The sequence below is a fragment of the Oncorhynchus mykiss genome, chromosome 19, assembly GCF_057628025.1.
Source record: "Oncorhynchus mykiss isolate SJ-2025 chromosome 19, ASM5762802v1, whole genome shotgun sequence".
NCBI lineage: Eukaryota > Metazoa > Chordata > Actinopteri > Salmoniformes > Salmonidae > Oncorhynchus > Oncorhynchus mykiss.
The window spans coordinates 61,557,727-61,580,799 of NC_143040.1; the positions used below are offsets into that span (position 1 = coordinate 61,557,727).

Here is a 23,073-nt window from a genome sequence, read left to right on the forward strand (position 1 = left end):
TTTGGGGCATCTGGAAAAAAGCTTGTCCGGTGAAGACAAGGTGAGCGCTACCATCAGTCCTGTGGCATGCCAACAATAGAGCATCCTGAGACCATTCATGTGTGGGGTTGCTTCTCAGCCAAGGGAGTGGGCTCACCCACAATTTTGCCTAAGAACACAGCCATGGATAAAGAATGGTACCAACACATCCTCCCAGAGCAACTTCTCCCAACCATCCAGGAACAATTTGGTGACGAACAATGCCTTTTCCAGCATGATGGAGCACATGGCCATAAGGCGAAAGTGATAACTAAGTGGCTCTAGGAACAAAACGTCAATATTTTGGGTCCATGGCCAGGAAACTCCCCAGACCTTAATCCCATTGAGAACTTGTGGTCAATCCTCAAGAGGCGGGTGGACAAACAAAAACCCACAAATTTTGACAAACTCCAAGCATTGAATATGCAAGAATCAGTCAGGAAGTTAATTGACAGCATGCCAGGCCGGATTGCAGAGGTCTTGAAAAAGAAGGTTCAACACGGCAAATATTGACTCTTTGCATCAATTTCATGTAATTGTCAATAAAAGCCTTTAACACTTATGAAATGCTTGTAATTATACTTCAGTATTCCATAGTAACATCTGACAAAAATATCTAAAGACACTGAAGCAGCAAACTTTGTGAAAATTAATATTTGTGTCATTCTCAAAACTTTTGGCCACAACTGTACAAGTACAATGACTGCTATATAATCACAGCTCCACAAAGTAGCTAGTGTGTCAACACAGAGACCAATAACAGCATTGACAACCAAGCATTAACACAAATCAGCAGTAATGTACTGGACAGGGCTTACCTTGGTCTGACTCCTGAGGAAGTTCACACAGGCGTTAGAGGTCAAAGGATGGTTACATGGGTAGAGAGAGAGAGAGAAGGATCATATCTCAGACACCAATGTAAACAAACACCGGAGGTATAATCATTAGTTCACACCGTAGCAAATGGTTGCAAACAGGAAAACTCTTTGCAACAAAACCAAGAGTTTCTATTGGACATATTCAGGTAGGTCCCTCCCTGTTTAGTTCTGTTTGCTTCTGTCTGGTTCCTAGTGAATACACACCAGGACATTTTGATGTACTGTAGTGTACAACCAGACAGACAATCCCACTGTAACAGGATTTTCTAATATTGGTAAAACATAATTAAAAAGTATGTCACTGCGTCATGGATACACATTGGTGAATGACAGATTAATATCCATCATTAAAAACTAAAGACCACAAGGTTGTTAGCCTGTCTGTCAATAACCATTTTATTTGAAGTAGGCTACACAGTTTATGAGCACAATATGGTCTATCAGACTGGTGAAAGAGATTACTATTATCAATCATGTGATCGGCACTTGATAACAAGGGAAGAAAATAAAGATTACAGGGCTGTCTCAATGACAGGCCTACAGATCATAAAATACACAGTATTCATACTGTCAGAGGTCTGCAAATCCACCATTCCTGATAAATGAGGAACAATTTTTTTTTTTTTAAATAATCACATCTCCCAACTGAAACAGGATGCAGCATGGGTAATAGAGCTAACGTGAATCAAGATGCCTTTTCATAAGAATGTAGGCTTGCTTCCACTCAAACTTCCTGCTCTCTCCCTCTCCATTTCTCTCAGTATTTGACACTCTTTCTCTCGCTTTCTAAAATGTTCAGTCCTGTGGGTGCCGAGGCCTGGAGATCATAAACCCTTGTTTACGACAATGTTTCAATGTTACTCAACCAGGGTGGGATATTAACTCATGCCAAATGCGCGTACATTTTGTTGTCATTGACGGGTAAGAATGTCTATTTCACCAGCCACATTTGCAGGTGGTCACACAGAGCATTTAGCTACTAAAGTGTGAGTTTGTCATCGTGTTTCTTGGCTATTTACATGATTTGTTCACATGCTAGGTTGTTTTTCAATGTTGGTTTGAGTTTGCTGTAAATCATCTTATTTTTGTTGATTGTTGGTGTAATTATGATGGGGGGATGGGGAAGAGAGTAAAATACAAACTCACAGAATGACAGAGGCAGAGTAGAACAGAGCAGCAAAATAAAGGATTTGTATCTTTCCCTTTCAAGACGATGCAATATGTACAGTTGAAGTTGGAAGTTTAAATACACTTTTTCCAACAATTGTTTACAGACAGATTATTTCAGTTATAATTCACTGTATCACAATTCCAGTGGGTCAGAAGTTTCCAGAAAATGATGTCATGTCTTTAGAAGCTTCTGATAGGCTAATTGACATAATTTGAGTCAATTGGAAGTGTATCTGTGGATGTATTTCAATGCCTACCTTCAAACTCAGTGCCTCTTTGCTTGACATGAGAAAATCAAAATAAATCCGCCAAGACCTCAGAAAAAAAATTGCAGACAAGTCTGGTTCATTCTTGGGAGCAATTTCCAAACGCCTGAAGGTACCACGTTCATCTGTACAAACAATAGTACGCAAGCATAAACACCATGGGACCACGCAGCCGCCATACCACTCAGGAAAGAGACGCGTTCTGTCTCCTAGAGATGAACGTACTTTGCTGTGAAAAGTGCAAATCAATCCCAGAACAGCAGCAAAGGACCTTGTGAAGATGCTGGAGGAAACAGGTACAAAAGTATCTATATCCACAATAAAACGAGTCCTAAATCGACATAATCTGAAAGGCCGCTCAGCAAGGAAGAAGCCATTGCTCCAAAACCGCCATAAAAAAAGCCAGACTAGTTTGCTTTGCTGCAGGAGGGACTGGTGCACTTCACAAAATAGATAGCTTCATGAGGAAGGAAAATTATGTGGATATATTGAAGCAACATCACAAGACATCAGTCAGGAAGTTAAAGCTTGGTCGCAAATGGGACTTCCAAATGGACAATGACCAAACATACTTCCAAAGTTGTGGCAAAATGGCTTAAGGACAACAAAGTCCAAGGTATTGGAGTGGCCATCACAAAGCCCTGAACTCAATCCTATAGAACATTTGTGGGCAGAACTGAAAAAGCATGTAAGCATATAAATGTATTTGGCTAAGGTGTACGTAACCTCCCGACTTCAACTGTATTTAGATACATGGGCTCCGATACAATACAGGAAGGATATGTTTTAGTTTGAAACGATTCCGTGCGATTCGGTTTATTACAGAATGAATCGATACGATTCCCTTTCGATGCACTATTGTTTGTAGCATAAACACATTCAATTTCCATTCTACTGCTGATGGAGCTAATAAGCTGGGCTTCTCTGAGCTGGATCTGTCTGAGCTAACTCGTGTGTGTGTGTGTGTGTGTGTGTGTGTGTGTGTGTGTGTGTGTGTGTGTGTGTGTGTGTGTGTGTGTGTGTGTGTGCTTGTGTGTGTGATGTATGTGCTTGTGATGTATGTGCTTGTGTGCGTGATGTATGTGCTTGTGTGTGTGTGATGTATGTACGCGTGTGTGTGTGTGTGTACATGTGTGTGTGTGTACATGTGTGTGTGTGTACATGTGTGTGTGTGTACATGTGTGTGTGTGTACGTGTGTGTGTGATGTATGTACATGTGTGTGTGTACGTTTGTGTGTGATGTATGTACGTGTGTGTGATGTATGTATGTGTGTGTGTGTGATGTATGTACGTGTGTGTGTGTGATGTATGTACAATGTAGGCACCACCCACTAATTAACTTGTCATATTAGCAGATTAAGTGTTTGAGCTATTAATGAGTAATATCTATAGTTTACAAATTAGCTATGACATAGCCAATGAATATATAGCATGCCATCTCAAAATCAAATTGTTTTGACTGTTTGGAAGTTATGGAGCGACCTCTCGCTACGGCCATGCAGTGTGCCTCGCAAAAGTGATTGTTGTCCTCGTTATGAAATGATCAACTTTATCCAGTTTATCTAAAAAAGACCAGATACACTGATTAAATCAAAACTATTGCTGATGGTGAAACTGAACAATAAAATATATTGTTAAGCCCCACTCAGCAGGTATAGCCAGATGAGAGTTGTGTCTCCAGTAGCTTACTTTTCTTCCAGTAAAAAACAAACAATGTTTCCAACAGCACATAGATAATAAACTAGCACGTAACATAGGTTGTCCATAAACTAATACAGCCTAATATCACATAAGACATTTTAGCAGTTAAACGCTGAAGTTGCCGTGCAGGTGTGCAAGATCAGGAACAGTCCTCTTCCTGCTGATGACCAGTGTGCGAAGCTGGACACAGCGCACTTTGACAAGGCTACTGATATTGCCCGGGTTTGTTCGGCATGCTAAAGGACTTATATCAATGACCTTCAACAGAGTTATATGCAGTTCAACATTGAAGGAGAGGACGCATCATGTCATAAAAGATGAGGTCATTCGGTCCATTAGTACAGGAGTCTGCTTTCTGCACATCATACTACAGACATTCACAATGACCACAAACACGTCAGTGGGTGTGGACCAGGCCTCCATGTCTCCGGCCCGGAAGCAGACAGAGCTGGGTGGTGGGCATAGCCAAATCAGGCATTTGTGACTGGAACCAGCATAGCCAATCAGGCTTTAATGATTGGAACCAGCATATCCAAATCAGCGCTCAGGTTCAAGCCCAGTGCAGCTATCGGACGATATGCGGACACACCCATTGTAGAAGGCAATTGGCAGAGGATACAATAGTTTAGCTTGCATGTTGGATAGAATCTGTCTGGCACATAGGCCATTATCAATAGGAGATAAGAACTCATCTCACAGACAGTTGTTTGATGCTAGGGGTGTGGCGGTAGCTGTAATAGGCTAGCCCAAGGCCTATAAAGGATTATTGGCTGATTAAACATGTACTCACTTTTTACAGCCCTGCCTGCGACCTCAGGAGTGAGTGAGTGAGTGAGTGAGTGAGTGAGAAAGAAAGAGAGCGAGAAGATTGCTACATGTTCTCACACACACCCCAGCCAACTCCCTTCCTAAACAATGTAGCAACACTTACTTTGCCCTTGTCCTATCACTGACTGCTCCTCTAGCCCATGGTACTGTTATTGTCAGACCCTATCACAACACCATTACATGGCCAGAGGCACATGGCCAGAGACACATGGCCAGAGACACTGCTCAGTCAGCAAGGTGGACCACCACAGCTATATGAATGGTTAAGTAGGGGAAACATTGAATTACTACTACTGTCAGATGGATTCTATGCAGAGACTTGATTTGAAAACCCTAGGGCTGACCACAAAAATGGCGCCAGAGAAGAAGGCAGACGTTTTACGTGTCCCCAACCGATTGTGCTTTTTGTTTGTTTATTTACGTACATAATGTTGCTGTTACCGTCTCTTATGGCCGAAAATAACTTCTGGACATCAGGACAGCGATTACGCACCACGGACTGGCAGAATCCTTTGTTTCCTTTAACGAGTCTGATGTTAAAACCCCCACTTCCTTCCATTCTGCTAGCAAACGTGCAACCTTCAAAGAATAAAATCGATGACCTATGCGCAAGATTAAACTAGTGCAATATCTTATGCTTCATGGAGTCGTGGCTGAAGGACGACACTATCAACATACAGCTGGCTGGTTACATGCTGTACCGGCAGGATAGAACAGCGGCGTCTGGTAAGACAAGGGGCGGCGGACTATGTATTTTTGTAAGTAAGAGCTGGTGCACGATATCTAATGAAGTCTTGAGCTATTGCATCTCATGATAAGCTGTAGACCACACTATCTACCTAGAGAGTTTTCATCTGTATTTTTCGTAGCTGTTTACATAGCACCACAGTCAGAGGCTGGCACTAAGACAGCATTGAATGAGCTGTATTCCGCCATAAGCAAACAAGAAAACGCTCACCCAGAGGCAGCGCGCCTAGTAGCAGGGAACTTTAATGCTTAAAAATTTAAAATCAGTTTTACCTCATTTCTATCAGCATGTGCAACCAGAGGCGAAAAAAACCCTGGACCACCTTTACTCCACATACAGAGATGCATACAAAGCTCTCCCTCGCCCTCCATTTGGCAAATCTGACCATAATTATATCCTTCTGATTCCTGCTTACAAGCAAAAATTAAAGCAGGAAGCACCAGTGACTTGATCAATAAAAGTGTTCAGATGAAGCTGATGCTAAACCACAGGACTATTTTGCTGGAATAGACTGGAATACGTTCCAGGATTCCTCAGATGGCATTGAGGAGTACACCACATCAGTCTTTGGCTTTATCAATAAGAGCATCAATGACGTCGTCCCCACAGTGACCATACATACCCCAACCAGAAGCTATGGATTACAGGCAGCATCTGCACTGAGCTAAAGGCTAGAGCTGCCGCATTCAAAGAGCGGGACGCTAACCTGGATGGAAGCTTATAAGAAATCCCGCTATGAGTTCCGGCAAGCCATCAAACAGGCATAGCATCCATACAGAACCAAGATCGAATCGTACTACACCGGTTCTGACGCTCGTCGGATGTGGCACGGCTTGCAAACCATTACAGACTACAAAGGGAAGCACAGCCGAGAGCTGCCCAGTGACACGAGCCTACCAGATGAGTTACTTCTATGCTCGCTTTGAGACAAATAACACTGAAACATGCATGAGAGCACCAGCTGTTCCTGAAGACTGTTCATGCTCATCACAGCTGATGCAAGTAAGACCTTTAAAACAGGTCAACATTCACAAGGCCGCAAGGCCAGACGGATTACCAGGACGTGTACTGCGAGCATGCGTTGACCAACTGGCAAGTGTCTTCAATCTTTCCCTGTCCGAGTCTGTAATACCAACATGTTTTAAGGAGACCACCATAGTGCCTGTGCCCAAGAACACTAAGGCAGCATGCCTAAATGACTACCAACCCATCTGTAGCCATGAAAGGATGCTGGCCTTCTAGGCAGAGTTCCTCTGTCCATTGTCTGTTCTTTTGCCCATCTTCATCTTTTATTGGCCAGTCTGAGATATTACTTTTTCTTTGCAACTCTTTGCAGCATCCCGGAGTCGCCTCTTCACTGTTGACGTTGAGACTGGTGTTTTGCAGGTACTATTTAATGAAGCTGCCAGTTGAGGACTTGCGAGGCGTCTGTTTCTAAAACAAGACACTAATATACTTGTCCTCAGTTGTGCACCGAGGCCTCCCACTCCTCCTCCTATTCTGGTTAGAGACTGTTTGTACACAGCGTTGTACAAGATCTTCAGTTTCTTGGCACTTTCTCACATGGAATAGCCTTCATTTCTCAGAACAAGAATAGACTGACGAGTTTCAGAAGTCCTTTGTTTCTGGCCATTTTGAGCCTGTAATCGAACCCACAAATGCTGATGCTCCAGATACTCTAAAGAAGGCCAGTTTTATTGCTTCTTAAATCAGGACAACAGTTTTCAGCTGTGCTAACATAGGAAAACATCTGTGCAGATTCCACCTGCCACTAGGCTGGGGTCCCAAATGGAACTAATGGAACCTTATTCCCTATTTAGGCCACTACTTTTGACCAGGGCCCATAGGGAACACTATATAGGAAAAAGTGTGCCATTTTGGCCGCAGACCACAGTGTTGAGCTGACAAGTCCTGCCACGGACAGTGAGTTACCCCAGGCTTAGCTCTCAGACAGCCAGGGAGGGAGGGAAGGTGTGGGTGAAGGAAGGATGGTTGGTAGGGGAGTGGTAGTAATTGGCAACTGCTTCCCAGTCCTTTTCCCACCAACCTCACCCCACAGCTTGCTCTCCTCATCCCCTGGCATTCCTATTCCCCACTGGGGCCTGGCTACAGCATGCTGTTACAGCATCAGCAGACCGCTGTCTCAACCTGTCTGGGTAGTGAGAGTAAAAGACAGCTTAGAAGCATGCCCGCCAGGCACGCCGACTGCACCCATAAAACATGTGGGCCTTATGAATCATGATATGTGGGCCTTATGAATCATGATATGTGGGCTGGGGGAACAAAGTTGTCTGATACAGGCTGGAAACTCATTGTAAATAGTTATTCTGATCGCTCGCGTGCGTGCGTGTGTGTACCAGTGCAATATTGTGTGACTGTTTGTTCATTCCCATTGGCAGAGCTACAACCAGGTAGGCGAGATATAAGCAAACAGCTCTAACTTCCCAGATCCTTTCCTAGAAGATTCCTGAAGGAAAGTGGCTTATAAATTGGACATTCAATCAAACTCAACACTAAAAACAGAGGATTGTGGAGTCAGAACAGAACCTACCATTCCCAGCCTGTAGAGTTAAATCTAGTGTCCTCCAGCCAGACAACTTCACTCTATCTAGTGGGCTGTGCCTCAGACCTCACTTAGATTATTTGGTAGTTTATTGGCCAGGCTGTTAAGTTCAGTTCATGCCCCAATTAATCCAAACCCTGGAGTGGTCCCAGTGAAGACAAGCATTGACTAATGGAGGCAGGGAGAATCCTCTCCACTCTCCTGTGACGTGCTGCTTTGTTTACTATCATTCCGGACAATAGATTTCTCCTGTCGCAGAGTCCCTGTAAAACTGTTTGGGAGCTTTTATCCTCAATTTGGGACGGAGCTCTGCTGTAACAGCAGCTGCTGCTCTGGCATTCCCCAACACACGTGTGCACACTCACTCACACGCACGGCTTATATAGGCCTGGCTACATACCACCGAGACAGTCTAGGGGAGGAAGAGATGGGAGTGGAATGTAACCATCTAGGTGTTGATAGTCCTGTTACTACATCTGTCCATCTAAACCATCAGAAGAGTCATGAATAACCTAATCCAACCCAAAAGGACTGCACTACCACCATACACCTCAACATTTTTTGGGGGTGGCTGTCAAAAATATATAATTTCTTCATTAGGCTTATGAGATTAAATGCAGTAAATCTGAAGGGCTCTGATCAACTGCAGCCAGACCCAAACTAGCACAGGCTAGTTCTAGTGGGAACTAACATCACATGTACAGTTTCTGCTAGCTCTAGTGTTCAGCAGCATCAAATCATCATTCTCATTCACAAGTGCTTTGTCAATCCTCCCTCCTTCAGCCCTCTACCTCTTTTGTTACTCAATTTTTTGTTACTCCATTTCTTCTCTATCTTGGTGTATGTTACAATAACAATAAAACATATTGCACTTACAAGCTCAATACACCGACCGAAAAAAACTATTAGAACACCTTCCTAATATTGAGATGAGAACCCCCCCCCCTCAGAACAGCCTCAATTCATTGGGGGCATGGACTCTACAAGGTGTTGAAAGCCTTCCACAGGGATGCTGGCCCATGTTGACTCCAATGCTTCCCACAGTTGTGTCAAGATGGCTGAATGTCCTTTGGGTGGTGGACCATTTTTGATATACATGGGAAACTGTTGAGCGTGAAAAACCCATCAGCGTTGTGGTTCTTGACACAAACCAGAACCCGTTCAAAGGCACTTACATCTGTTGTCTTGCCCATTCACCCTCTGAATGGCACACAATCCAAGTGTCAATTGTCTTAATTATTATTTAACCCATCTCCTCCCCTTCATCTACACTGATTGAAGTGGATTGAACAAGTGACATCAAGAAGGGATCATAGCTTTCACTTAGTCTGTCAAGGAAAGAGCATAGTTCTTAATGTTTTGTACACTCAGCCCACTCCTCTCTCCCCTGGTCATCCTCTCCTCTCCCATAACATCAGCCTCTAGCCCTTTTTTTCCCTCCATGATACCTGTCAAACAAGACAGGACGGAATCAGACTCATAAGATGAGCACTACAGGCAAAACCACCTGAAGGCATAGACGAGAAACACACATTTTTAAACCTGCATATTTAGTTAATATTGCCTGCTAACATGAATTTCTTTTAACTAGCGAAATTGTGTCACTTCTGTTGCAACAGTCAGGGTATATGCAGCAGTTTGGGCTGCCTGGCTCATTGCGAACTGTGTGAAGACTATTTCTTCCTAACAAAACCAGCCAACTTCGCCAAACGGGGGATGATTTAAAAAAAGTGCATTTGCGAAAAAAGCACAATCGTTGCACAACTGTACCTAACCATAAACATCAATGCCTTTCTTAAAATCAATACACAGAATTATATATTTCTAAACCTGCATATTTAGCTCAAATAAATCCAGGTTAGCAGGCAACATTAACCAGGTGAAATTGTGTCACTTCTCGTGCGTTCATTGCACGCAGAGTCAGGGTATATGCAACAGTTTGGGCCGCCTGGCTCGTTGCAAACTAATTTGCCAGAATTTTACATAATTATGACATACATTGAAGGTTGTGCAAAGTAACAGAAATATTTAGACTGATGGATGCCACCCGTTAGATAAAATACGGAACGGTTCCGTATTTCACTGAAAGAATAAACGTTTTGTTTTCGAGATGATAGTTTCCGGATTCGACCATATTAATGACCTAAGGCTTGTATTTCTGTGTGTTATTATGTTATAATTAAGTATATGATTTGATAGAGCAGTTTGACTGAGCGATGGTAGGCAGCAGCAGGCTCGTAAGCATTCATTCAAACAGCACTTTTGTGCGTTTTGCCAGCAGCTCTTCGCAATGCTTGAAGCACAGCGCTATTTATGACTTCAAGCCTATCAACTCCCGAGATTAGGCTGGTGTAACCGATGTGAAATGGCTAGCTAGTTAGCGGGGTGCGCGCCAATAGCGTTTCAAACGTCACTCGCTCTGAAACTTGGAGTAGTTGTTCCACTTGCTCTGCATGGGTAACGCTGCTTCGAGGGTGGCTGTTGTCGATGTGTTCCTGGTTCGAGCCTAGGTAGGGCGAGGAGAGGGACGGAAGCTATACTGTTACACTGGCGATACTAAAGTGCCTATTAGAACATCCAACAGTCAAAGGTTTATGAAATACAAATCGTATAGAGAGAAATAGTCTTATAATTCCTATAATAACTGCAACCTAAAACTTCTTACCTGGGAATATTGAAGACTCATGTTAAAAGGAACCACCAGCTTTCATATGTTCTCATGTTCTGAGCAAGGAACTGAAACGTTAGCTTTCTTACATGGCACATATTGCACTTTTACTTTCTTCTCCAACACTTTGTTTTTGCATTATTTAAACCAAATTTAACATGTTTTATTATTTATTTGAGGCTAAATTGATTTTATTTATGTATTACATTAAGATAAAATAAGTGTTCATTCAGTATTGTTGTAATTGTCATTATTACAAATAAATAAATATATATATATATATATATATATATATATATATATATATATATATATATATATATATATATATATATATATATATATATACACTGCTCAAAAAAATAAAGGGAACACTAAAATAACACATCCTAGATCTGAATGAATGAAATATTCTTATTAAATACTTTTTTCTTTACATAGTTGAATGTGCTGACAACAAAATCACACAAAAATGATCAATGGAAATCAAATTTATCAACCCATGGAGGTCTGGATTTGGAGTGACACTCAAAATTAAAGTGGAAAACAAGACTACAGGCTGATCCAACTTTGATGTAATGTCCTTAAAACAAGTCAAAATGAGGCTCAGTAGTGTGTGTGGCCTCCACGTGACTGTATGACCTCCCTACAACGCCTGGGCATGCTCCTGATGAGGTGGCGGATGGTCTCCTGAGGGATCTCCTCCCAGACCAGGACTAAAGCATCCGCCAACTCCTGGACAGTCTGTGGTGTAACGTGGCGTTGGTGGATGGAGCGAGACATGATGTCCCAGATGTGCTCAATTGGATTCAGGTCTGGGGAACGGGCGGGCCAGTCCATAGCATCAATGCCTTCCTCTTGCAGGAACTGCTGACACACTCCAGCCACATGAGGTCTAGCATTGTCTTGCATTAGGAGGAACCCAGGGCCAACCGCACCAGCATATGGTCTCACAAGGGGTCTGAGGATATCATCTCGGTACCTAATGGCAGTCAGGCTACCTCTGGCGAGCACATAGAGGGCTGTGCGGCCCCCCAAAGAAATGCCACCCCACACCATGACTGACCCACCGCCAAATCGGTCATGCTGGAGGATGTTGCAGGCAGCAGAACATTCTCCACGGCGTCTACAGACTCTATCACGTGCTCATTGTAAACCTGCTTTCATCTGTGAAGAGCACAGGGTGCCAGTGGCGAATTTGCCAATATTGGTGTTCTCTGGCAAATGCCAAACGTCCTGCAGTGTTGGGCTGTAAGCACAACCCCCACCTGTGGACGTCGGGCCCTCATACCACCCTCATGGAGTCTGTTTCTGACCGTTTGAGCAGACACATGCACATTTGTGGCCTGCTGGAGGTCATTTTGCAGGGCTCTGGCAGTGCTCCTCCTGCTCCTCCTTGCACAAAGGCGGAGGTAGCGGTCCTGCTGCTGGGTTGTTGCCCTCCTACGGCCTCCTCCACGTCTCCTGATGTACTGGCCTGTCTCCTGGTAGCGCCTCCATGCTCTGGACACTACGCTGACAGACACAGCAAACCTTCTTGCCACAGCTCGCATTGATGTGCCATCCTGGATGAGCTGCACTACCTGAGCCACTTGTGTGGGTTGTAGACTCCGTCTCATGCTACCACTAGAGTGAAAGCACCGCCAGCATTCAAAAGTGACCAAAACATCAGCCAGGAAGCATAAGAACTGAGAAGTGGTCTGTGGTTACCACCTGCAGAACCACTCCTTTATTGGAGGTGTCTTGCTAATTGCCTATAATTTCCACCTGTTGTCTATTCCATTTGCACAACAGCATGTGAAATTTATTGTCAATCAGTGTTGCTTCCTAAGTGGACAGTTTGATTTCACAGAAGTGTGATTGACTTGGAGTTACATTGTGTTGTTTAAGTGTTCCCTTTATTTTTTTGAGCAGTGTATATATAAACATTTGTTGAAAAATCATAAATCGGTCTACCTCTACTTAACGCAAACGACAAAGAGATTGTTGACAATCGAAACACAAATATTTCACCAACTAATACATTTCACTTTGTGATATGGCCAACACAGACAGACAGACACACACCTGGTTCCCTTTATCCATGCACATTCTTTGAAAATGCCTCAGCTGAACTTCTTCAGCTCTTTAAAATCATTCAAAACAATGGCAGGTATCTGTCACGGGACAATTCCATAGAGTTGTATGTTTTGTTTAACTTTGCAATCATTGGTTTTTGTTTTACATACATTTGAAAGTGAAAAATCTGAGTTTCAACATCACTTCGTTATCGTGGAATTCATTTCACTGACACTAAGCTACATAGAACTGACATCACCCCAGTAAGTCAAACTTTTGTGCCATTCTCCAATACAGAGAGTAGATAGTCTGTGTGATTTACCCTCTAGTTAGGACTAGGCCCATAAAGAGGCTTTGAACATGTCTCCTCTGTCTTCCATCACGATGCCTCTCTGTCTCTTCTATCCTTCCATCACGATGCCTCTCTGTCTCTCTTCTATCCTTCCATCACGATGCCTCTCTGTCTCTCTTCTATCCTTCCATCACGATGCCTCTCCGTCTCTCTTCTATCCCTCCATCACGATGCCTCTGTCTCTTCTATCCTTCCATCACGATGCCTCTGTCTCTTCTATCCTTCCATCACGATGCCTCTCTGTCTCTCTTCTATCCTTCCATCACGATGCCTCTGTCTCTTCTATCCTTCCATCACGATGCCTCTCTGTCTCTTCTATCCTACCATCACGATGCCTCTCTGTCTCTTCTATCCTTCCATCACGATGCCTCTGTCTCTTCTATCCTTCCATCACGATGCCTCTCTCTTCTATCCTTCCATCACGATGCCTCTCTGTCTCTTCTATCCTTCCATCACGATGCCTCTGTCTCTTCTATCCTTCCATCACGATGCCTCTCTGTCTCTTCTATCCTTCCATCACGATGCCTCTCTGTCTCTTCTATCCTTCCATCACGATGCCTCTCTGTCTCTTCTATCCTTCCATCACGATGCCTCTCTGTCTCTTCTATCCTTCCATCACGATGCCTCTGTCTCTTCTATCCTTCTATCACGATGCCTCTCTGTCTCTTCTATCCTTCCATCACGATGCCTCTCTGTCTCTTCTATCCTTCCATCACGATGCCTCTCTGTCTCTTCTATCCTTCCATCACGATGCCTCTGCCTCTTCTATCCTTCCATCACGATGCCTCTGCCTCTTATATCCTTCCATCAAGATGCCTCTGTCTCTTCTATCCTTCCATCACGATGCCTCTGTGTCTCTTCTATCCTTCCATCACGATGCCTCTGCCTCTTATATCCTTCCATCACGATGCCTCTGCCTCTTATATCCTTCCATCAAGATGCCTCTCTGTCTCTTCTATCCTTCCATCACGATGCCGCTCTGTCTCTTCTATCCTTCCATCACGATGCCTCTCTGTCTCTTCTATCCTTCCATCACGATGCCTCTCTGTCTCTTCTATCCTTCCATCACGATGCCTCTCTGTCTCTTCTATCCTTCCATCACGATGCCTCTGTCTCTTCTATCCTTCCATCACGATGCCTCTCTGTCTCTTCTATCCTTCCATCACGATGCCTCTGTCTCTTCTATCCTTCCATCACGATGCCTCTCTGTCTCTTCTATCCTTCCATCACGATGCCTCTGCCTCTTATATCCTTCCATCACGATGCCTCTGCCTCTTATATCCTTCCATCAAGATGCCTCTCTGTCTCTTCTATCCTTCCATCACGATGCCGCTCTGTCTCTTCTATCCTTCCATCACGATGCCTCTCTGTCTCTTCTATCCTTCCATCACGATGCCTCTCTGTCTCTTCTATCCTTCCATCACGATGCCTCTCTGTCTCTTCTATCCTTCCATCACGATGCCTCTGTCTCTTCTATCCTTCCATCACGATGCCTCTCTGTCTCTTCTATCCTTCCATCACGATGCCTCTGCCTCTTATATCCTTCCATCAAGATGCCTCTGTCTCTTCTATCCTTCCATCACGATGCCGCTCTGTCTCTTCTATCCTTCCATCACGATGCCTCTCTGTCTCTTCTATCCTTCCATCACGATGCCTCTGCCTCTTATATCCTTCCATCAAGATGCCTCTGTCTCTTCTATCCTTCCATCACGATGCCGCTCTGTCTCTTCTATCCTTCCATCACGATGCCTCTGTCTCTTCTATCCTTCCATCACGATGCCGCTCTGTCTCTTCTATCCTTCCATCACGATGCCTCTCTGTCTCTTCTATCCTTCCATCACGATGCCTCTGTCTCTTCTATCCTTCCATCAAGATGCCTCTGTCTCTTCTATCCTTCCATCAAGATGCCTCTGTCTCTTCTATCCTTCCATCACGATGCCTCTGCCTCTTCTATCCTTCCATCACGATGCCTCTCTGTCTCTTCTATCCTTCCATCACGATGCCGCTCTGTCTCTTCTATCCTTCCATCACGATGCCTCTGCCTCTTATATCCTTCCATCACGATGCCGCTCTGTCTCTTATATCCTTCCATCACAATGCCTCTCTGTCTCTTCTATCCTTCCATCACGATGCCTCTCTGTCTCTTCTATCCTTCCATCACGATGCCGCTCTGTCTCTTCTATCCTTCCATCACGATGCCTCTGCCTCTTATATCCTTCCATCACGATGCCGCTCTGTCTCTTCTATCCTTCCATCACGATGCCGCTCTGTCTCTTCTATCCTTCCATCACGATGCCTCTCTGTCTCTTCTATCCTTCCACCGCCCCCCTTCCTTTTATCTCTGGCTTTTCCCATCATACTCATCTCTCCCAGACCAGAAGCCGTGTCTTGTACACAAACACAGTGAGAGAAAATCCCACAGCCCAGCCCATAATTTCCCCCAATTTCTTCCCAAGAACTTCGTGAACACTGTATAGTGCAGTGAGTCAGTTTAAACCCTGCAGCCCAACAGCACAGCTCAATCTAACCAACCCTCGCCAACAGCACAGCTCAATCTAACCAACCCTCACCAACAGCACAGCTCAATCTAACCAACCCTCACCAACAGCACAGCTCAATCTAACCAACCCTCACCAAACAGCACAGCTCAATCTAACCAACCCTCACCAACAGCACAGCTCAATCTAACCAACCCTCACCAAACAGCATAGCACAATCTAACCAACCCTCACCAAACAGCACAACACAATCTAACCAACCCTTACTAAACAGCACAGCTCAATCTAACCAACCCTCACCAAACAGCACAGCTCAATCTAACCAACCCTCACCAAACAGCACAGCTCAATCTAACCAACCCTCACCAACAGCACAGCTCAATCTAACCAACCCTCACCAACAGCACAGCTCAATCTAACCAACCCTCACCAAACAGCACAGCTCAATCTAACCAACCCTCACAGCTCAATCTAACCAACCCTTGCCAACAGCACAGCTCAATCTAACCAACCCTCACCAAAGAGCACAGCTCAATCTAACCAACCCTCACCAACAGCACAGCTCAATCACAGCTCAATCTAACCAACAGCACAGCTCAATCTAACCAACCCTCACCAACAGCACAGCTCAATCTAACCAACCCTCACCAAACAGCACAGCACAATCTAATCAACCCTCACCAAACAGCACAGCACAATCTAACCAACCCTCGCTAACAGCACAGCACAATCTAACCAACCCTCACCAAACAGCACAGCTCAATCTAACCAACCCTCACAGCTCAATCTAACCAACCCTCACCAAACAGCACAGCACAATCTAACCAACCCTCGCCAACAGCACAGCACAATCTAACCAACCCTCACCAAACAGCACAGCTCAACCTAACCAACAGCACAGCTCAATCTAACCAACCCTCACCAACAGCACAGCTCAATCTAACCAACCCTCACCAAACAGCACAGCTCAATCTAACCAACCCTCGCCAACAGCACAGCTCAATCTAACCAACCCTCACCAAACAGCACAGCTCAATCTAACCAACCCTCACCAACAGCACAACTCAATCTAACCAACCCTCGCCAACAGCACAGCTCAATCTAACCAACCCTCACCAAACAGCACAGCTCAATCTAACCAACCCTCGCCAACAGCACAATCTAACCAACCCTCGCCAACAGCACAGCTCAATCTAACCAACCCTCGCCAACAGCACAGCTCAATCTAACCAACACTCACCAAACAGCACAGCTCAATCTAACCAACCCTCGCCAACAACACAGCTCTATCTAACCAACCCTCGCCAACAGCACAGCTCAATCTAACCAACCCTCACCAAACTGCACAGCTCAATCTAACCAACCCTCGCCAACAGCACAGCTCAATCTAACCAACCCTCACCAAACAGCACAGCTCAATCTAACCAACCCTTACCAATGCATTGTTACTGGATGTCTTTCTTGACCAGTTTCACCGTAAAGGAGAGGAGAACCCTCCCGCCCCCCAGCCATAACCGACTCAGAGGTTGATGGTCGCCACACTGACAGCTGTCACAGCGAATCAGGGTCCGGGATGCAGCACTTGGTTGGGGGGTGGATTTCAGATTCCAGAGGGCCGTGAGGGGCCCTGTCCAGCACCCCATAACCCAGTTACACATCACGCAACACGGCCCACCGGCCAATGAGAGGAGAGAGGGAGGCAGTGAGGAGTGCCCGCCCGCCAGCCTGTCTTCCCTCATTCGTTCTCTCTGTTACGATCGCAGTCACTTAAAAAAATAAGTTTCCGCGTGGATGCACGCTGGCCGCTCACTCCCCTCTCCTGTGACTGTGCATGCCATGGTCGTGGAAGGCATAGGGAGGGTGAGTATGGAGAGGGATAAGGTTCAGCCTGGGCTACAGCCTATTAGAGGTAAGGGTTAGGGAGGATGGGGTATGGGACACCCTCCCCTGTGCTCCTTACTGTACTATTGACCTAAATACAGGGGTGACCACTCCAATTTGCATACCGTCCCAACAGATCCACAGATGATGCAATCTCGATTGCACTCAACACTGCCCTTTCCCACCTGGACAAAAGGAACACCTACATGAGAATGCTGTTCATTGACTACAGCTCAGCGTTCAACACCATAGTAACCTCAAAGGCCGAGCACACCCCCATTCTCATCGACGGGGCTGTAGTGGAGCAGGTTGAGAGCTTCAAGCTGCAACAAACTATCGTGGTCCATGAGACAGCTGCACCATCAAGAGCATGGTTGCATCACCGGCTGGTATGGCAACTGCTCGGCAAGGAGCCACAGAGGGTAGTGCGTATGGCCCAGTACATCACTGGGGCCAAGCTTCCTGCCACCCAGGACCTCTATACCAGGCTGTGTCAGAGGAAGGCCCTAAAAATTGCCAAAGATTCCAGTCCCCCAAGTCATAGACTGTTCTCTCTGCTACCACACAGCAATCGATACCGGAGCGCCAAGTCTAGGTCCAAAAAGGCTTCTGAACAGCTTCTACCTCTAAGCCATAAGACTGGAGAACAGCTCATCAAATGGCTACCTGGATTATTTGCATTGACCCTCCCCCCCCTTTTTTTTACAATTATCTTTACATAGTCACTTTACCCCTACCAACATATTACCTTGACTAACCTGTACCCCCACACATTGACTCGGTAACGGTACCCCGTATATAGCCACATTATTGTTACTCTTATTTTTTACTTTTGTTTATTTAGTCATAATTTTTCTTAAAACCGCATTGTTGGTTAAGGGCTTGTAAGTAAGCATTTCACTGTAAGGTCTACACCTGTTCGGCGCATGTGACAAATAAAATTTGATGGCCCAAAAAGGTGACAATTATTTTGCTACGATGTCACAATAGCTAATTTTTCTAACGATGTGATTGATACCAGGCCAAGTATCACGAGTAGCACTGTGATACCACAGGTTTTTTTTGTTCAGTATAAATGCCTAATTATCTGTATTTTCATCGTGGCAGTAAGGGGAAAACACACTAGACCTATATAAACCATCGTTTGCCTACTCTTCAGACAACTTTACACGCGCATCCTCTTCTTCCCCCCGCGCGTGTCCTCCTCTTCTCCCCCCATTCTTCTTCTTCCTCCCCACGCGTCCGTTCTTCTTCCCCCCGCGCCCTCTTCTTCTTCCCCCCGCGTCCTCCTCTTCTCCCCCCCGCGCGTCCGTTCTTCTTCTTCCTCCTCCTCCCGCATGCGTCGTCGTCCTCTTCTTCTTCCTTCCCCCCGCACGGCGTTGTCCTCCTCTTCTTCTTCTTCTTCTCCTGCCGCGTCGTTGTCCTCCTCCTCCTCTTCTTCCCGCGTGCGTCGTCGTCGTCCTCCTCCTCTTCTTCTTCCCCCCGCATCCTCCTCTTCTCCCCCCCGCTCCCTCCTCTTCCCAGCGCGTCCGTTCTTCTTCTTCTTCTCCCACCCGCACGTCCTCTTCTTCTCCCTGCGCGTCTTCTTCTTCTTCTTCTTCTCCCACCCGCACGTCCTCTTCTTCTCCCTGCGCGTCTTCTTCTTCTTCTTCTTCTCCCCCCGCGCGTCCTCTTCTTCTTCCCCCGCGCGTACTCTTCTTCGTCGTCTCCCCCCGCGCGCCGCCGCGTCCTCCTCCTCCTCCTCCACGCACTCTTCTACTCCCCCCCACGCACGCTGCTGCTGCTTCCTCCTCCTCCTCTTCTTCTTCTTCTTCTTCCTTCCTTCCTCCTCCTCCTCCCCCCCGCGCATGCTTCCTCCTCTTCTTCTGCTGCTTCCCCCCGCGCGCGCTTCCTCTTCTTCTTCTTCCACGCACTCTTCTACTCCCCCACGCGCGCTGCTGCTGCTGCTTCCTCCTCCTCCTCTTCTTCCTCCCTCTTCTTCCCCCCCGTGCGCGCGCGCTCTTCTCCCCCCGCGCGCGCACGTCCTCTTCTTCTTCCACGCACTCTTCTACTCCCCCACACGCGCACTGCTGCTGCTTCCTCTTCTCCTGCTCCTCCCCCACGCACGCTGCTGCTGCTTCTTCCTCCTCCTCTTCTTCTTCTTCTTCTTCTCCCCCCGCGCACGCTGCTTCCTCCTCCTCCTTCTTCCCACCGCGTGCACTTCCTCCTCCACTTCTTCCCCCCCACACGTCCTCTTCTCCCCCCGCGCACGCTCTTCTTCTTCTCCCCCCGCGCGCGCACGTCCTCTTCTTCTTCCACGCACTCTTCTACTCCCCCACACGCGCACTGCTGCTGCTTCCTCTTCTCCTGCTCCTCCCCCACGCACGCTGCTGCTGCTTCTTCCTCCTCCTCTTCTTCTTCTTCTCCCCCCGCGCACGCTGCTTCCTCCTCCTCCTTCCCCCCGCGTGCACTTCCTCCTCCACTTCTTCCCCCCCACACGTCTTCTTCTCCCCCCGCGCGCGCTCTTCTTCTTCTTCTCCCCCCACGCACGCACGCACACACACACACACACACCACACACACGCACACACACACACACGTCCTCTTCTTCTTCCACGCACTCTTCTACTCCCCCCCACACGCGCTGCTTCTTCTTCTTCTTCTTCCTCCTCTTCTTCCTCCTCTCCCCCCGCGCACACTTCCTCCTCCTCTTCTTCTTCCCCCCGCGCGCACTTCCTCCTCCTCCTCTACTTCTTCTCCCCTCTTCTGCTTCTTCCCCCCGCGCGCACTTCCTCCTCCTCTTCTCCCCCTGCGCGCTTCTTCTTCTTCTCCCCCCGCACGCTGCTCCTCCTCCTCCTCTACTTCTCCCCGCGCCTCTTCTTCTTCCCCCCCACGCGTCCTCCTCTTCTTCCTCCTCCTACCCCCCCCGCGCAATAATTAAACAAATTGTAACAGAAACCCCATCACTGTCTGCCAGGGGTGGAAAAAGTACTTGAGTAAAAGTAAAGATACCTTAATTAATAGAAAATGACAAGTCACCCAGTAAAATAATACTTGGTTTTAAATATACTTATATTAATTCCTTATATTAAGCAAACCAGACAGCATAATGTTCTTGTTTAAAACATTTACAGCTAGCCAGGAGCACACAACATTCAGACATAATTTACAAACAAAGCATGTGTTTAGTGAGTCCCCCAGATCAGAGGCAGTAGGGATGACCAGGGATGTTCTCGGTTTAGTGAGTCCCCCAGATCAGAGGCAGTAGGGATGACCAGGGATGTTCTCTGTTTAGTGAGTCCCCCAGATCAGAGGCAGTAGGGATGACCAGGGATGTTCTCTGTTTAGTGAGTCCCCCAGATCAGAGGCAGTAGGGATGACCAGGGATGTTCTCTGTTTAGTGAGTCCCCCAGATCAGAGGCAGTAGGGATGACCAGGGATGTTCTCTGTTTAGTGAGCCGTCAGATCAGAGGCAGTAGGGATGACCAGGGATGTTCTCTGTTTAGTGAGTCCCCCAGATCAGAGGCAGTAGGGATGACCAGGGATGTTCTCTGTTTAGTGAGCCGTCAGATCAGAGGCAGTAGGGATGACCAGGGATGTTCTCTTGATAAGTGCTTGAATTGGAGCATTTTCCTGTCCTGCTAAGCATTCAAAATGTAATGAGTACTTTTGGGTGTCAGGGAAAATGTATGGAGTAAAAAGTACATTATTTTCTTTAGGAATGTAGTGAAGAAAAAAGTTGTAAAAAAATATTAATAGTAAAGTACAGTACAGACCCCCAATAACTACTTTCAAGTATCCAGCTCACCATCAGGGCTAAATAACATGTATTAACTGATGGAGATGAGCAGAAAGAACACATGAAAAGAAGAAGCTAGTAGCCTAATGGCTGGTTAGGGGATGCGGCTATCTACACGATTAACTTGGATGACCTATTTTGCGATCAAAACTGAGAATATCACACAAAAAAAGACCTACCGTAATTTCTGGACTATTAAGCGCACCTGAATATAAACCGCACCCACTGAATTATTAAAAAATATGTATTTTGTACATAAATAAGCCACATGTCTATAAGCCGCAGGTGCCTACCGGTACATTGAAACAAATGAACTTTACACAGCCTTTAAACAAAACACGGCTTGTAACAAAAATAAATAGGCTTTAACGAAACACGGCTTGTAACAAAAATAAACAGTAGCCTACCAAGAAAGTCATTGGTCACCATCTTCCTCCTCCTGTGCACTGAAACCACTGAAGTCATCTCCTTCGGTGTCGGAGTTGAATAGCCTCAGAATTGCTTCATCCGATGTTGGATCGTTTTCATTGTCGCTCTCCTCACTTCCATCCGGAGGCAAATTCCCCGCTGAGCTCATGCTGCCCCTTCAACACGCAGCAGTCCAGCCTTTCAAAACCCGTTGATGATAGTGGATTTTTTGACAATGCTCCACGCTGTCAGGACCCACTGGCAGACTTGACAATAAGTTGCTCTTCGCATGCGGCCCGTTTTAGTGAAGGATTTCTCCCCACTTGTCATCCAAGCCTCCCACTGAACACGGAGCGCCACCTTAAATGCACGATTTACACTGATGTCGAGTGGCTGCAAATACTTTGGGCCATCTGCTTTTCTTCCCTCTGAAAGCTTTTGTTGTCTTTTTGCACTGAGTCAGTTCCTCACGCTGCTGTTTCCAACGTCTTATCATCGACTCATTAAGGCCAAGCTCCCTTGCAGCAGCTCTATTTCCTTTTCCAACAGCCAGATCGAGCGCCTTCAACTTGAAAGCTGCATCATATGCATTTCTCTGTGTCTTTGCCATGATGAGGGTGACAAATTACTACCGTAATCAGAATGATGGGAAGTTTGAGCGTGCTCGATTTACGTCACGTTATGTGACGGTGCTCAGTTTTTTGGCGGCATGAATCTTGTGAAAGCGGGAAAAATCCATAAATTAGCCGCATCATTGTATAAACCGCCAGGTTCAAAGCGTGGGAAAAAAGTAGCAGCTTTTGGTCCGGAAATTACGGTATTTGCATCCCTGTAAATAGAAATCGCACTGCTTAAGTAGAGCACATGCATTCTAATGGGTGATTATGCCTGACAAACACCCTGCCATGGGTGTCTGATCACAATACTACTCTGAATAACAAGCAGAGGTCAGCGGTGAGCGGTCAGGTCAGTGGACTGGGCCTTTAAGGCTTGGCCCACAATATATGACATCAACCATATTAAAAGGTTACCCTCGGCTAAGGGATGTATCCATGCCGCGTTGCGTCGTGCCTACGAACAGACCTTAGCCGTGGTATATTGGCCATATACCACATATAATATGAAATTACATGTTGAGAGTTTGAGCCCAAGTCTAACTGAACAAGTCAACACTGGATTCCAACACTTATTCAAATAAAGCCTTTCGTCACTATGCAAACTCTAATGGCAGCAGGAAGGATATGAGCGAGGCAGCTGT

General features: G+C 46.1%; 1 protein-coding gene across 6 annotated transcripts in view; it reads right to left on the reverse strand.

The window, feature by feature from the left end:
* The window catches only part of LOC110498101 (kinesin-like protein KIF13B), a 74,463-nt gene that overhangs the window by 41,277 nt on the left and 10,113 nt on the right, over positions 1–23,073 (reverse strand). For all 6 annotated transcript variants that reach the window (XM_036955065.2, XM_090209647.1, XM_090209645.1 and 3 more), the window contains exon 4: positions 837–849. In XM_036955065.2, the coding sequence (XP_036810960.2) occupies positions 837–849 (13 nt within the window). The remainder of the gene's footprint in view (positions 1–836; positions 850–23,073) is intronic.